General features: G+C 43.8%; 1 protein-coding gene across 3 annotated transcripts in view; it reads left to right on the top strand.

The window, feature by feature from the left end:
* Nucleotides 1-8052, top strand: part of GAREM1 (GRB2 associated regulator of MAPK1 subtype 1) — a 130416-nt gene extending 122364 nt beyond the window's left edge. For 2 of the 3 annotated variants that reach the window (XM_050941950.1, XM_050941952.1), the window contains one exon: nt 6526-8052. In XM_050941950.1, the coding sequence (XP_050797907.1) occupies nt 6526-7438 (913 nt within the window). In that variant the 3' untranslated portion in view covers nt 7439-8052. The remainder of the gene's footprint in view (nt 1-6525) is intronic. The other variant, XM_050941951.1, reaches the window with a different exon arrangement.
* The last annotated feature ends 5669 nt before the right edge of the window (nt 8053-13721 follow it).

Below are 13721 nucleotides of genomic sequence, written 5' to 3'. Positions count from 1 at the left end.
TGCAGGGGTGCTCTCTTCTGTCATAAACCTGCCACCTACACTAACTGCCTCCCCCTTATGCATAGTGCACAGAGAAGGGTGGTGGAGGGTGTTGGAGGCAGAATAGAGAGAGGGAGGAGGTGCATTGGGGAGGAGCTCTTCTTTCTGATCCTCCACTGGTGTAAGTTAGGCTGCCCCTGTGCGGCTATAACGTGTGCTGGGGTGGCGTGGTTCTGAATCAGTGAGCACAGCTGGCTGGCTGCAGCCCCTCTCCGCACTCAGCACCATTGTAGAATACCATAGTATTTGCACAGTTTTCCATCTCATGCCTTATACTGACTAACTTTTCTTTTTTCTTTTTGACCACTGCTACACACTGAGCAGAGGTTTCCATTGAGCTGTCACACAGAGATGCCCAAGTATCTTTCCTGTGTTATCCATTGTTGGATTGTTAAGCTTTGTCTACACAGAATTCCCCTGCCTGTGCACACATACTCATGCTAGCTCTCATCAAGCTGAGCCCAATGGGTATGTACTCGGCCATGCCTCAGCTGCCGCTACCCTTGCTATCATGGCTACGTTGCTATTTATGCTCGCACTAACTCGATGAGAGTTAGGGCGAGTCTGTGCACGAGCAGGGGAATCACACCCCTAGCTTGCAATTTAGAGACAGCCTAAGGGCATGGCTACACTTGCAGATGAAGAGCGCTGGGAGTTAAACCAGCCCTCGGAGACTACAGCAGGGAAAGCGCTGCAGTGTGTTCACACTGTCAGCTGCAAGCGCACTGGTGTGACCACGTTTGCAGCACTTGCAGTGGCATTAGGAGCGGTGCATTATCGGCAGCTATCTCTTTTCATTCTGGCACTGTGACTCGTGGGAAGGGGGAGGGAGGGTGCGGGGCATTCTGGGTTCTATCCCAATGCCCTATGATGAATCACTTCACATCCCCACAATCCCTGTGCTTCCATCCACATTTGGCACCATTTTCCAACCTTTTTGGTACTGCACAGTCTGTCTTCCCTTTCGATCGGTGGGAATGGATCCTGAACTGCTGAGGAATATGTTGATGGGTCTCGCCAGCACATCATGAATTGCAGTTGAGTTACTCCTTAAGCTACAAACTGAGGAGTCTGAGGATGATGTCGACTCACATAACGCATACAATGCGAGATTGCTTGTGGCATTCACGGACATGCTAACCACCATGCAACATCGTTTTTGGGCTCGGGAAACAAGCAATGAGTGGTGGGATCACATCGTCATGCAAGTCTGGGCTGATGAGCAGTGGCTGCAGAACTTTCGGATAAGAAAAGCCACTTTCATGGCACTGTGTGATGAGCTTGCCCCCACCCTGTGGCGCAAGCACACGAGATTGAGAGCTGCCCTGCCAGTGGAGAAGCGAGTGGCTATTGCAATCTGGAAGCCAACAACTTCAGACAGCTACCGATTGGTCGCGAACCAGTTTGGAGTGGGAAAGTCGACCGCTGGAATTGTGTTGATGCAAGTTTACAGGACCATTAATCGCATCCTGCTCAGAAGAACTGTGACTCTGGGTAACGTGCATGACATTGTGGCTGGCTTTGCACCAATGGATTTCCCTAACTGTGGAAGGGCTATAGATGGGACACATATTTCAATTTTGGCACCAGCCCACCTGGCCTCCAAGTATGTTAATCGGAAGGGGTATTTCTCTGTGATTCTCCACGTGCTTGGGGATCATCCTAGGCTTTTCATTGACATTAACGCAGGCTGGTCCAGAAAGGTGCATGAGTCATGCATCTTTTGGAACACAGGCCTGTTCAGAAAGCTGCAAGCCAGCACTTTCTTCCCAGACTAGATCACCGTAGGGGAAGTCGAAATGCCTATTGCAATCCTTGGAGACCCTGCTTACCCTTTAATGCCATGGCTCTTGAAACCCTACACAGGGAGCCTTGACAGCAGCAAGGAGCGGTTCAACAACAGTCTGAGTCAGTGCAGAATGACTGTGGAGTGTGCTTTTGGCTGTTTAAAGGGCCACTGGTGCTGTCTGCTTGGAAAGCTGGACTTGGCTGATGACCACGTCCCCACGGTTATATCCGTGTGCTGTACCCTCCATAACATTTGTGAAGGGAAGGGTGAAAGATTCACTCAGGCATGGACCTCAGAGGTTCAACACCTGGAGGCTGAACACTGTCCCCACATTTTCCACAGGAGTTTGTCCTGGAAGAAATCTCGCTGCTTGGGGTGACCTGGGAAGCAAGGGAGTAGGTTTCTACTACAATGTGGCTTCTGCCTTGGCCCATATGCAGTGTGCCTGTGTGCAGCAATGGTTCCCCCACCCATCACGGCACAGTCATGCGGACATGTTAGCCTTACTGGAACAAGGAGCACAGTAGCTCTGCCACGGAACCTGCGCAAGTGGATTTCCCAGCTTCTGCATGAGACCTTTGAAGAGATCACTGAGGCCGATTACCATGATGTGAGAGAGCACATCAACGCCCTATTCAGCACCTAGGCATGCATGCAGCCCTAACCCTCCTCACCTCAAGAGCCCACACCAAACAACTTCATTCCCAAAATAAAAGCCGCTTACCGGGCACCTCTGGTGTTTGTCCTTCCCCAAGCACCGTCTGCTGCGAGTGACTACCTTCCTCCTGGCTTGAAAACCGCTCCTGGCTGCATGCATCTGGGGATGCTGGGTTGTCTCTCTCCTCCTCAGCATCCTCGCTCCCGCTTTCCTCCTCCTCCTCCTCCTGCCTTGTTGAACTGGGTTCTGAAGTGTCCATGGTGGTTTTTGGAGTGGAGGTCGCCCCCAAGTATCATGTCCAGTTTTTTGTAGAAATGGCAGGTCGTGGGGGCAGCACCAGATCAGCTGTTTGCGTCGCACGGTTTGCGATAGGCATTCCGCAGCTCTTTCACTTTAACCCTGCAATGAGGGCAGGGCAATAGAGTTCCAAGTGATGATCAGAGTGACAAGAACAGGCATTGTGGGACACTTCTGGAGGCCGATCAGAGTACATTAATAGACCAGGGTGTCCACACTGGCGCCGCGGTGCTCCAGCAGGGCGCAGCAAGCGTTATGCTTCTCATGGAGGTGGATTACCAGGAGCGCTCCAGCTTCAGAGTCCAGGAGCTCTACATGCCTTGCCAGTGTGGACGCCTCATGAATTAGGGGCTGCTTTAATATGCTGTAACTCACAAGTGTAGTCAAGCCCTAAATTAAAATGTAGGCTTGGCAGAATTCAATTTTTATTTTTTTTATAATTTCAGCAGATAATACTGATTATTTTTAAGCCTTTTTTTCAGTTTTAATCAACTTAAATTTCCACAGTTGAAGGAAATTATTAGGGGGAAGGGTACTGCACAATAATTATTCAATGACAGTAGATGGTGGGATGCAAAGAGGTAGAGGTTTATAACTAAGTCCCTACGTCGTTCGCAATATTATGGAAATCGCAATTCCTGAAATATTAGGCTTCTACCACCATTTTTATTTTAATTATCTTACTTTGCACAGTCACCAACTTTGTGTACATTTTGAGTGTGCAATTAGTACTGCACTAACATTCAATGCCTACAGCAATTGTGTTAAGACTTTTAGTCTTCACTCTTTTTTTGAATGAATGTTATATAGTTGCCGCAAAATGTCTGGTTATAAAAAAAAAAAAAAAAAATTAGCAGTCATAACATAATACTGGAGTATTGTATCATTCCAGCAAATTTTTCTTAAATTTTCTTGGCTTTTTCAAATTACAGCTATTAATAAAGATCCGTTATCACTTTTCCACTATTTTCTGTGTCTTGTCTACAACTCAGCCATAATTGAAGATTATTCAAGTAGGGCCATATTTATAACCATTAAAACACAAATTGTCAACATTACATATTAAAATATATAAAGTAAATATGCTTAAATAAACCCCTTAAGTTCTCAAGTATCAAAATTGATGGATAGTTAAAGAAAAATGCTTATTATTGGTGGAAATAATTTTTCGTGTGTGTATGGTGAAAATGACATTTACTCACATTTTCTGATTAAAAATCCAGTCCTTCCAAGCCTAGTTAAGTGTATGAAAAATTCAAATGACTTTTTCCACCACTGTGCTTGTTTCTCTGCTATACATGGAGGTATTTTGTAAATAATTGTGTTCATTTTAACTTTTCCAGTTTCCTTACTACTGAAGGAAGGTTTACTGGTCTGTCACTCCTAGGATTACCCCAAGCACTTAAAAAAAATAATAATAATAGTAATTAAAAAAAAGCAGCAAAGAGTCCTGTGGCACCTTATAGACTAACAGATGTTTTGGAGCATGAGCTTTTGTGGGTGAATACCCACTTCGTCTACATGCATCCGACGAAGTGGGTATTCACCCACGAAAGCTCATGCTCCAAAACGTCTGTTAGTCTATAAGGTGCCACAAGATTCTTTGCTGCTTTTACAGATCCAGACTAACACGGCTACTCCTCTGATGATGATAAAAAAAAAATAGATAAAACATTTACTACTCTTGTCCTCTGTCATATACCTGATTTTAATAGGAGATTGCAAAGTTTAGTAGGCAACTTTACTCCTTAATTCTTAAATCCCTCCAGCACCCTTGGATATAAATTATCTGATCCTGAGCTTAATTGACTAATTAGGACTATTCTTCCGAAAGTGCCCTTGAAAAGAAGAGGCAGTGACATCATAGCTAACTTACTTGCACATTTAAATAAGTTATACATAGCAGCAAACTTTTATTATTGCTATTGTTTTACTTGATCTGTATTATGTTGTATAAGTATGGTTGGGTGTGTACTTCTCACAGAAGTGACTTTCACAAATCCTGTCCAGTGCTTAATTTGTAATGAAAGAGGTGCTGGGGCTCAAGCAATTAGGTGGCAGGACTGAAGCAATTGTTTTTCTTTCATAACTGCCAGCAAGTTAAAGTGGTATGGGCTGGATGAGTGGACTTTTCAAGGGCATTTTAGGAAGGATAGTCCTAATTAGTCAAGTAAGCTCAGGATCAGATAATTTATGTGGATAGAAAGCTGGCTAGATCGTCAGGCTCAACAGGTAGTGATCAGTGGCTCCAGAGAATCATAGAATATCAGGGTTGGAAGGGACCTCAGGAGGTCATCTAATCCAACCCCCTGCTCAGAGCAGGACCAATCTCCAGACAGATTTTTGCCCCAGATCCCTAAATGGCCCTGTCAAGGATTGAACTCATAACCCTGGGTTTAGCAGGCCAATGCTCAAACCACTGAGCTATCCCTCCCCCCAGAAATGGATTCTGAAGTTTTGGGGGGACAGGTTTCCTCTGCTGGACCAGGAACTTGAACCCTGGGCCCTCAGATTAAAAGTCTGATGCTCTGCTAACTGAGCTAGCCAAGCTCCATGTCTAATTGGCAGCCGGTATCAAGTGGAGTGCCCCAAGGGTCGGTCCTTGGGCGAGTTTTGTTTAATGTCTTCATTAATGATTTAGAGGATGGTGTGAACTGCATTCTCAGCAAGTTTGAAGATGATACTAAACTGGGAGGAATGGTAGATATGCTGAAGGGTAGGAATAAGATATAGAGGGACCTAGGCAAATTGGAGGATTGGTCCAAAAGAAATCTGATGCAGTTCAACAAGGACAAGTGCAGAGTCCTGCACTTAGGACAGAAAAATCCCATGCACTTCTACAGACTAGGAACCGAACGGCTAAGCAGCAGTTCTGCAGAAAAAGACCTGGGGTTACAGTGGACGAGAAGCTGGATATGAGTCAACAATGTGCCCTTGTTGCCAAGAAGGCTAATGGCATTTTGGGCTGTATAAGTAGGGGCATTGCCAGCAGATTGAGGAACGTGATCATTCCTCTCTATTCAACATTGGTGAGGCGTCATCTGGAGTTCTGTGTCCAGTTTTGGGCCCCACACTACAAGAAGGCTGTGGAAAAATTGGAAAGAGTCCAGCAGAGGGGATGGAGCACAAGACTTGTGAGAAGAGGCTGAGGGGACTGAGATTGTTTAGTCTGCAGAAGAGAAGAATGAGGGGGGATTTGATAGTTGCTTTCAACTACCTGAAAGGAGATTCCAAAGAGGATGGATTTAGACTGTTCTCAGTGGTAGCAGATGACAGAACAAGGAGCAATGGTCTCAAGTTGCAGTGGGAGAGATTTAGGTTGGATGTTAGGAAGAACTTTTTCACTAGGAGGGTGGTGAAGCACTGGAATGGGTTACCTAGGGAGGTGGTGGAATCTCCTTCCGTAGAGGTTTTTAAGGTCAGGCTTGACAAAGCTCTGTCTAGGATGATCTGGCTTGGTCTTGCTAGTGAAGGCAGGGGGCTGGATTCGATGACCTTTCGGAGTCCCTTCCAGTTCTGTGAGCTAGGTATATCTCCATATATTTATTATTATTTATTATTTAGTTGGGGATTGATCCTGCTTTGAGCAAGGGGTTGGACTAGATGACCTCTTGAGGTCCCTTCCACTCCTGATATTCTATGATTCTATAGTCTGATCTCCTAATTTATATGGTTAAATATCAACATTGCTTATACACTAACCATTCTTCATACTAACTATCTTTTTGCTTTGTTTTTTAAGCAGCATCACAGAAGGTGACAAGACAAATCCACCAGAGAGTGCCCCTGTTTCTTGCTACCCTTGCAACATGATGGAAACCGAATCAAAAAAGCCTGACAGCAAGCTGCCTTTTGGAAGCCCCTCAGCTGAAGCTCTGCCTTCTAGGTTGTCCTGGCCAAACCATTTTTCTGGAGCTGCCGAAGGCTTAAACAGGAACGATTTTCTGCTGGATCCAAGCAGGAGTTATAGTTATCCAAGACAGAAGACTCCAGGCACACCAAAGAGAAACTGTCCAGCCTCTTTTACTTTTGACTTTGATGGATGTGAACTCCCTGCTGTGTACACACAGTTGACCACAACAGAGTTCAGCAACACCATTTGCAGTTGTCCAAAGTCAGCAAGCTACTCTTTAGAATGCACTGATGAGAAAAATCTGGCAGTCAGCAATGCAAAGCAGAGTCATTCGTGCCCTGCCTTACCTCCTCGTGCGCCAAAATTGAACGATGAGAAGCCAGTTCTAGACACTTGTCCTCTGCCTCTGAAAATAGACGGTGCAGAGGAAGAATCTCAGACTGGTTCACCAGACCTCTCAGAAGATCAATATCCTGTTAAAAAGGGCATGCAGAACGTTTTCTCTGTTTCTTACCCATTTTCATCTCCCCTTCACCTTCAGTTAGCACCAAGGTCTTGTGGCGATGGCTCTCCTTGGCAACCACCTACAGACCTTTCTGGGCTCTCAATAGAGGAAGTATCTAAATCTCTGAGATTTATTGGTTTATCAGAAGATGTCATATCATTCTTTGTTACAGAGAAGATTGATGGCAATTTACTCGTTCAGCTTACAGAAGAGATCCTTTCTGAGGACTTTAAGCTAAGCAAATTGCAGGTTAAGAAAATACTGCAGTTCATTAATGGCTGGCGGCCGAAGATGTAGTTCAGTGATTCTGACTGATGTTTAATGAAACTGTGTGAGAGATGTGCTAGAAATGCTGGGGCAAGTACATCATTTCCTGTTTTTGCACTAAAAGCCCTTTCTGTAAATAATAGTGGAAGAAATTCTTACTATGCAGATAAAGTTTTAGAGTGGTGAACAGATTTTTATATGTCAATAAAAATGTAGAGAACCCATAGAGGTGTGCCGTGTGCATCACTGAACATTCAGCAGCTGCTAAAAACTGGACGTTAAGGGAATTAATTTTTACTCATGTAGTCTGTCAAGACATAGTATTTATTACTGAACAATTAATATGAAAGACCACACACAACTCCAGTTTACAGTTTTGTGTTAACAGCAAAAAATGCATTTCTTCTGAGGTTACTTCTATTCAGATTATTGGCAACATGCCATGACTTAGTTTTTTCTTTTCTACTGTTGATAAAGGATATGATCAAACCTATAAAACACCATTTTTAACATTGTATCTGAACTTTTTAAAGAGTTTTAAAACATCCTTTGAAATGCCACTGAAACAGTATATTTTGCAAGATAATTTTACCAAAATATCTTCATGACTACCTAGATAAATTTGCCATGTTACTGCTTCTGAATAAAACACTTATATATGAAATAAATAAATAAAGCTTAGTGTTCCTGAAAATAAAGAGCCTGCTTATCTGGTTGACCATGGGGGAAAAAATGTTTGCTATTCTGAACCATTCTTTTCTTGCCATAAACCAATGAAAAGTTCATGAGCCGTAGATTTCAAAAGGTACTTTGTTATCAAGTGAGTCACTTCTTAGTATGACATCAGGTCATGCCGTTTTCTTGTGGGAAAGGCAGCTTACTTCACCAAATCAGTTCACATGTTTCTTTGGCAGACCCCGATGTGGCATGTTGCAAGTTGAGCCTTTTGTTAATTCACCCATTCCATGTCCCCATCACTAGGAGAAAGAAACCCAATTTGATTGATCTTACTGTTCTGATGAGCTCCATGAACCCATCCGGACTCTGCAATGAGATATATGCAGGCAGATAGTTGCACTTGTATAGAGTCCCCTTGAACTAAATCATTGCTGAAGTACAAAAGCACACTAACTCCCTGTAACAGTGCAGAAACTGAAATGTAGAGAGAGGATTACATACGCTGGGTGAGAGTCTGTGCTCTCTCTCTAAGGCCTTGTCTACACTAATGCTGTAAGTCGATGTAAGTTACACTAGTTAAATTACGTAAGTTACGCAACTTACATCAACTTAATGTTGTGTATATACCATGCTATATCAGTGGGAAACGCTCTCCTGTCAACACAGTGTCCACCTCCAGTTGAGGTGGATTAAGTCAACAGGAGAGCGCTCTCCCATCGACTTATTGTGTCTTCACCAGACCCACTAAATCGATGCAGCAGCGCTGATTTAGCCTGTAGTGAAAACAAGACCTAAGACCCAGCACAGAACTAGGAGAATCAGGGGAGGACAAGCTGACTTACAACCACATTTTCAGCCCTTCCAATTCTGGGCTTCTTGGGGGGGCAGAGTGAACCTGGCCAGTAACTTGGGCAGCCCTTAGCAGCTTGTCGCTGTCTGCCTATGGGCAGCAGAGCTGTTTCTGCCCTGCGTGGCCCACACCTGCCTGCCTTGTTATACCCTGCTTTGGCACACCCTTAAGCCAGGATTTACAAGGAGATCCTCAAAGACAGCCTGTAGCTAGCCTCCTCAATTCCTGCACTGGGGGGTTCACCCATGGCCAGACCCAAAGACATTAGTGCCTTAACATCATTCTGGCTCCTTCCCCTGGGGTACAGCAGCCTGAGCAGGGGGTGAGAATATTTTTGGCACACAGAAAATTAACTTTTGCCATTGGTGGGAGTATAGTGGAAGCACTGATACTAGGCAGAGAGCAGACAAAAGTTTGAGAGACTGATTTAATATGTCTTCTCAACCACTCTGAGGCACAAAAAGGGGGATACCTACAAACCATCAAAATGTTTCCTGTGCCCTGGACAAATCTCAGGTCATGCCTTAGTGCAAAAGGCAGATTTATTCTTTTATTGCAGTAGCATGCAGAAGTCCCAGTGGGGAACAAAGGCCCTATTTTGGTGGGTGCTAAACATCCATCTAACCAAAAATATATAGACATTCCTTGCCCTAAGGAGAGTTTATAATTGTAACATTTGACAAATGGCAGACTGATACGACAAATCAATGACTTTCCCTAGCTGCTTTTTGTTGCTTCTGTTCACTGGAGTTTTAAAATATTTATTCAACATTTACATTTACTAATTATATTTTTAAAGTGCAAGTAAGGCTAAATTGGATAAACTCCAATACTGTTCAGAGTTAAATGCTAGTCTGTCCGTAGGGCTGTGTAGGATGTAATTACTATTTGTTAGCCCTAACTAAATCACATGGACATATTCAACACTGGAATATCATATTCAACACTTTACATTTACTTAAGTGTGTGTTTTTTTGATACACGGGTTACTCTTGGAAAAGACTGAATGGGTTGCAGTCTTGATAACATTCAGTCATCTGAGATGGGTTTCAGGTCATTTAAAAAGCACACAGCAATTGGGCTTCTTTGAGTACAAGCTTGATGCATATTGCTGTGTCTCTGCCTCACCAGTTGGTCTGTTTTTGCTGACGATAGCATACTGGAATTTGAAGGCTGGATTCTGATGCATCAATACCACACCACCCTAGTCTCTAATGGAACAGGCCACTAGGATGTAAGCCCAGGGTTAGTAGAACTCGAGCTAGCAGACCCTGGGTTTGTTAACCTAGGGCTTGAGCATCTACATTCATTTGTACCCCAGGTTAAGAATTGTTGAACTCTGGGTCCCAACCTGGGGCTCCAGTGTCTACGCGCATTATGCTGGCCAAGATCCAATCCCCCATGTCCCAGACTTTGTAGTGCCCTCCAAAAAGGTGGCCTCTCTAGCCTGTTGGTGGTGGTGTGGTGTGAGGAAAAACTTGACTGTCACCAAACTTCACTGTCCAGGGGACAAATAAAGCCTATCTGTGGAATTGCGCGATACTTTCAGCAGCGTCCCAGAACACGAATCCAGTGAAGGTGTCTTGACTCAGATTCAGCCCATCCAGCCCTGTTGGTTGGTGCAATGTGTGCATAGACAGAAGGGGAGTTAGGCTTTAACCTGAGTTCGAACCCTGGGCTTACATTGCTGTGTAGACACACACACTCTCATTAAGAACAGAGGAATATAATCATGTTTGCAGATGCAGGTTCTAAGTACAAAGTCCCAGCTGAAACACAATTGCAGGCCAATCAGATTTCTGCTGTGCTCCTTGAAATGGCTTGTTCTGCCTGGGGATTTCTTAGATATCTTTATGCATAGTTCATTAGTGTGCAACATTTCCTCCCAGTCTTTCAAAAAGTAGTTCACAGGCTTAATTTTCCATTTCTTTATTAGATTTCTATATACTAATAACTGTCAAAAGGGGACTTTTCCAGGCCTGAATAGCTTAAGAAAGCTGCCTGCTTGACCTGTGGACCTGGCTTTTTAAAGGTATTTAGGCATTGCAAGGCCTAAGTCACCTTTAAAAGAGGGATTTCGCCAAGTCACTTTGGCCCAGATTTTTAAGGCTGTTTAGGTGTTGCTGCACTCAGCATTGCAACAACTAATTTTCAGAAGGGATTTTAGGCACTTAGAGCATGTCTACACTAAAAACTTAAGTCAACCTATATTAGTAGGAAGCCAGGAGCCTTGCTGCATCCAGGCTTCCAATGTGGAGCCAGGACCCTGGGAGCAGCCCAGCACTGAACAGGGAGCCCAGGCATCAGGTAGCAGCCTGGCTGGGAACAGGGAGGACTAATCTTGTCAATTTTATGGCTCCAGTATGGAGACGTGAAATTAACAAGACTGACAGCTAACAGCCCATGTAAGTCATGCAGTGTCTATGTGAACATTGCTTCTCCCTGACCACTCCAACATAAGCCCCAGGCCTCTCATGGATGTGGAGTTACATTGGTGTAGTAGGGCACTTACATTGGCAGAAGCAAGGCTGTAGCATGTACACTAACATAGGTGCCATTAGCTGCCTTACATCAACTTAACTGTGTAGTGAAGACCAGGGCTTAGTCTAAATTCCATCGACTGCCAACGAGATTCAGACCCCTACATGCCATTTGGGTTCCTAAATCAGGCTTTGCAAAGCTGAGCACATCATTGCTTAAAAAATCTGGGCCTTAGGAGCTTAAATCTAAAAAAAGCATAGCATTTTATAACTAACATTTCAAAGCTGAGCATCTCCTAGGATGGGGGTTCTCAAACTGGGGGGTCGGGACCCCTCAGGGGGGTCATGAGGTTATTACATGGGGGGTTGTGAGCAGTCAGCCTCCACCCAAACCCCGCTTTGCTTCCAGTATTTATAACGATGTTAAATATGTAAAGAAGTGTTTTTCATTTAAAAGGAGGGTTGCACACAGAGGCTTTCAATGTAAAAGGGGTCACCAGCACAAAAGTTTGAGAACTACTGTACTAGGAGGTGCTGAGTGTCCTCCAAATCCTTTGAAGTCAATGGGAGGTGATGGCACTCAGTTCTTCATAGGATTGGGCTCCTCTATGAATATGTAACTTTATCACACTGAATAATTTTTAGCACTTTCTTCTTACCTGAAACACACTATTCTGTGTTTCCAGGCATTTTTTACAACTTGACAGCTGGATTACATTTACAATTGAAATACATTGACAAATTTAGAGCTTTTGGGTGTTTTATTCTGAGTGAGGCACTTTGACAAGCGTTTTGCCTACAAGCAAATTCTTAAATTCCGCATGGAAAACCAGACTTTATTCTTGTCAGTCTCAAGTTTTATGGTCTTTGCTATGGATTTGGACTAGCTTGTGTTTTTCCTTCTAAAGCTAACTGTATCTCTTGAGTTCAGTTCAGAGATCCAGCACCTCCAAGACTGGGTGCTAAAATCACATGCTTATCAGAGACCCCCTTCTCCCTACAGCAGAATTCTATCCCTGATTTTGGATTTCCTTGCTTGTGAAAATTGGACCAATGATAATTATTGGTATTTGCAGTAATTTTTTTTCTTTTAAAAGTGCAAATTGTGGAACACTATCCTGAATTGAATCCTTTTTATCCTTTTCTGTGGCTTGTAGTGCACTGCCCCACTATGTCAATGCGAACGGAACTAGGTACCTTTTAGTTTGTGCCAACAGGATCTACATGGGTAGTTAGAGCACTATACAGAGCACATCCCTCTAATGTGCTTTGCCAGACTGTATAGACAAGTCCTAACAGAGGGGACTTGCCTACTTTTGTAAGGGGGCAGCAACAAAATTATTTTTTTCAGAGCAGGGGACTTAGGAGAAGCTTAGGTTCTCTTTAAATACTTGTATATCACTGCCTGTCTGACTAACCAAAGTCTTACTAAAATCAGTTCATTGTATATCTTTGTAGTCGGATAGCTTTTCCTTACTTTTGCCGTATTAAAACTAATAGCGCTACAAAATTGGAGGCTGAAGACACTTGATCCATCCAATACAAGAAGGAAAATGTCTTTTTAAAAGCTTTCTTTGCAGCTAAGAATCAGTGGGTTAAAGCACTTAGTATTTTGTATCCTTTTTGTCAGTATCGCCATTTTAATTATCTTCTTTAATTGATTTTATGTCATGACACTATGTTTAACAGCTCATTGTGTGAATGGATGCAACATTTTAAAAACCTTTATTTTAAATCTGTTGTTAAGTACTTGAAGTGTTTTCTGCTGCAGCTTCCTCTTGAGACAAATTCTTGACTCCCGACTAATTAAAATCTGTTAATACAAGTTATTTACATTTTAGGTATCTTTCATGGGCAGTGAGCTGGATGTTGGAGGGAAAGATGTAGTGGCTGAAGGCAAGCATGTGTGGAGCTGAGGTAGGCATATGACGTCTTTGGGGACCACAGGAGGAGCATACTTAGAAGCAGTACTGACTATACCATTCAAAAAGGGGAGCACACTAGCTTCCAGGTGCTAGCAGGTGTGTGAAGGAGAAAAAACCTGGCCACAGACCTAACTCACCGAGTAGTTGCCTTTGAGGGTATGTCTACACAGCAAAGAAAAACACCCAGCTGGCCCATGCCAGCCAACTCAAGCTCACCGGGCTTGGGCTGTTTCATTGCTAGGTAGACTTCCAGGCTTGGGTGGGAGCCTGAGCTTTGGGACCGTCCCACCTCGCTGAGTTCTAGATGAGTTGAGAAGTCTACACAGCAATGAAACATCCCCACGAGCCCTAGTTGGCTAGCCTGGGCCGATTGCAGGTGT

This window comes from Gopherus flavomarginatus, chromosome 2, assembly GCF_025201925.1.
Source record: "Gopherus flavomarginatus isolate rGopFla2 chromosome 2, rGopFla2.mat.asm, whole genome shotgun sequence".
In the NCBI taxonomy this organism is placed as follows: Eukaryota; Metazoa; Chordata; order Testudines; family Testudinidae; genus Gopherus; species Gopherus flavomarginatus.
Note: the sequence above shows the minus strand (reverse complement) of the source record. Positions and strands in the feature narration are given on the sequence as shown.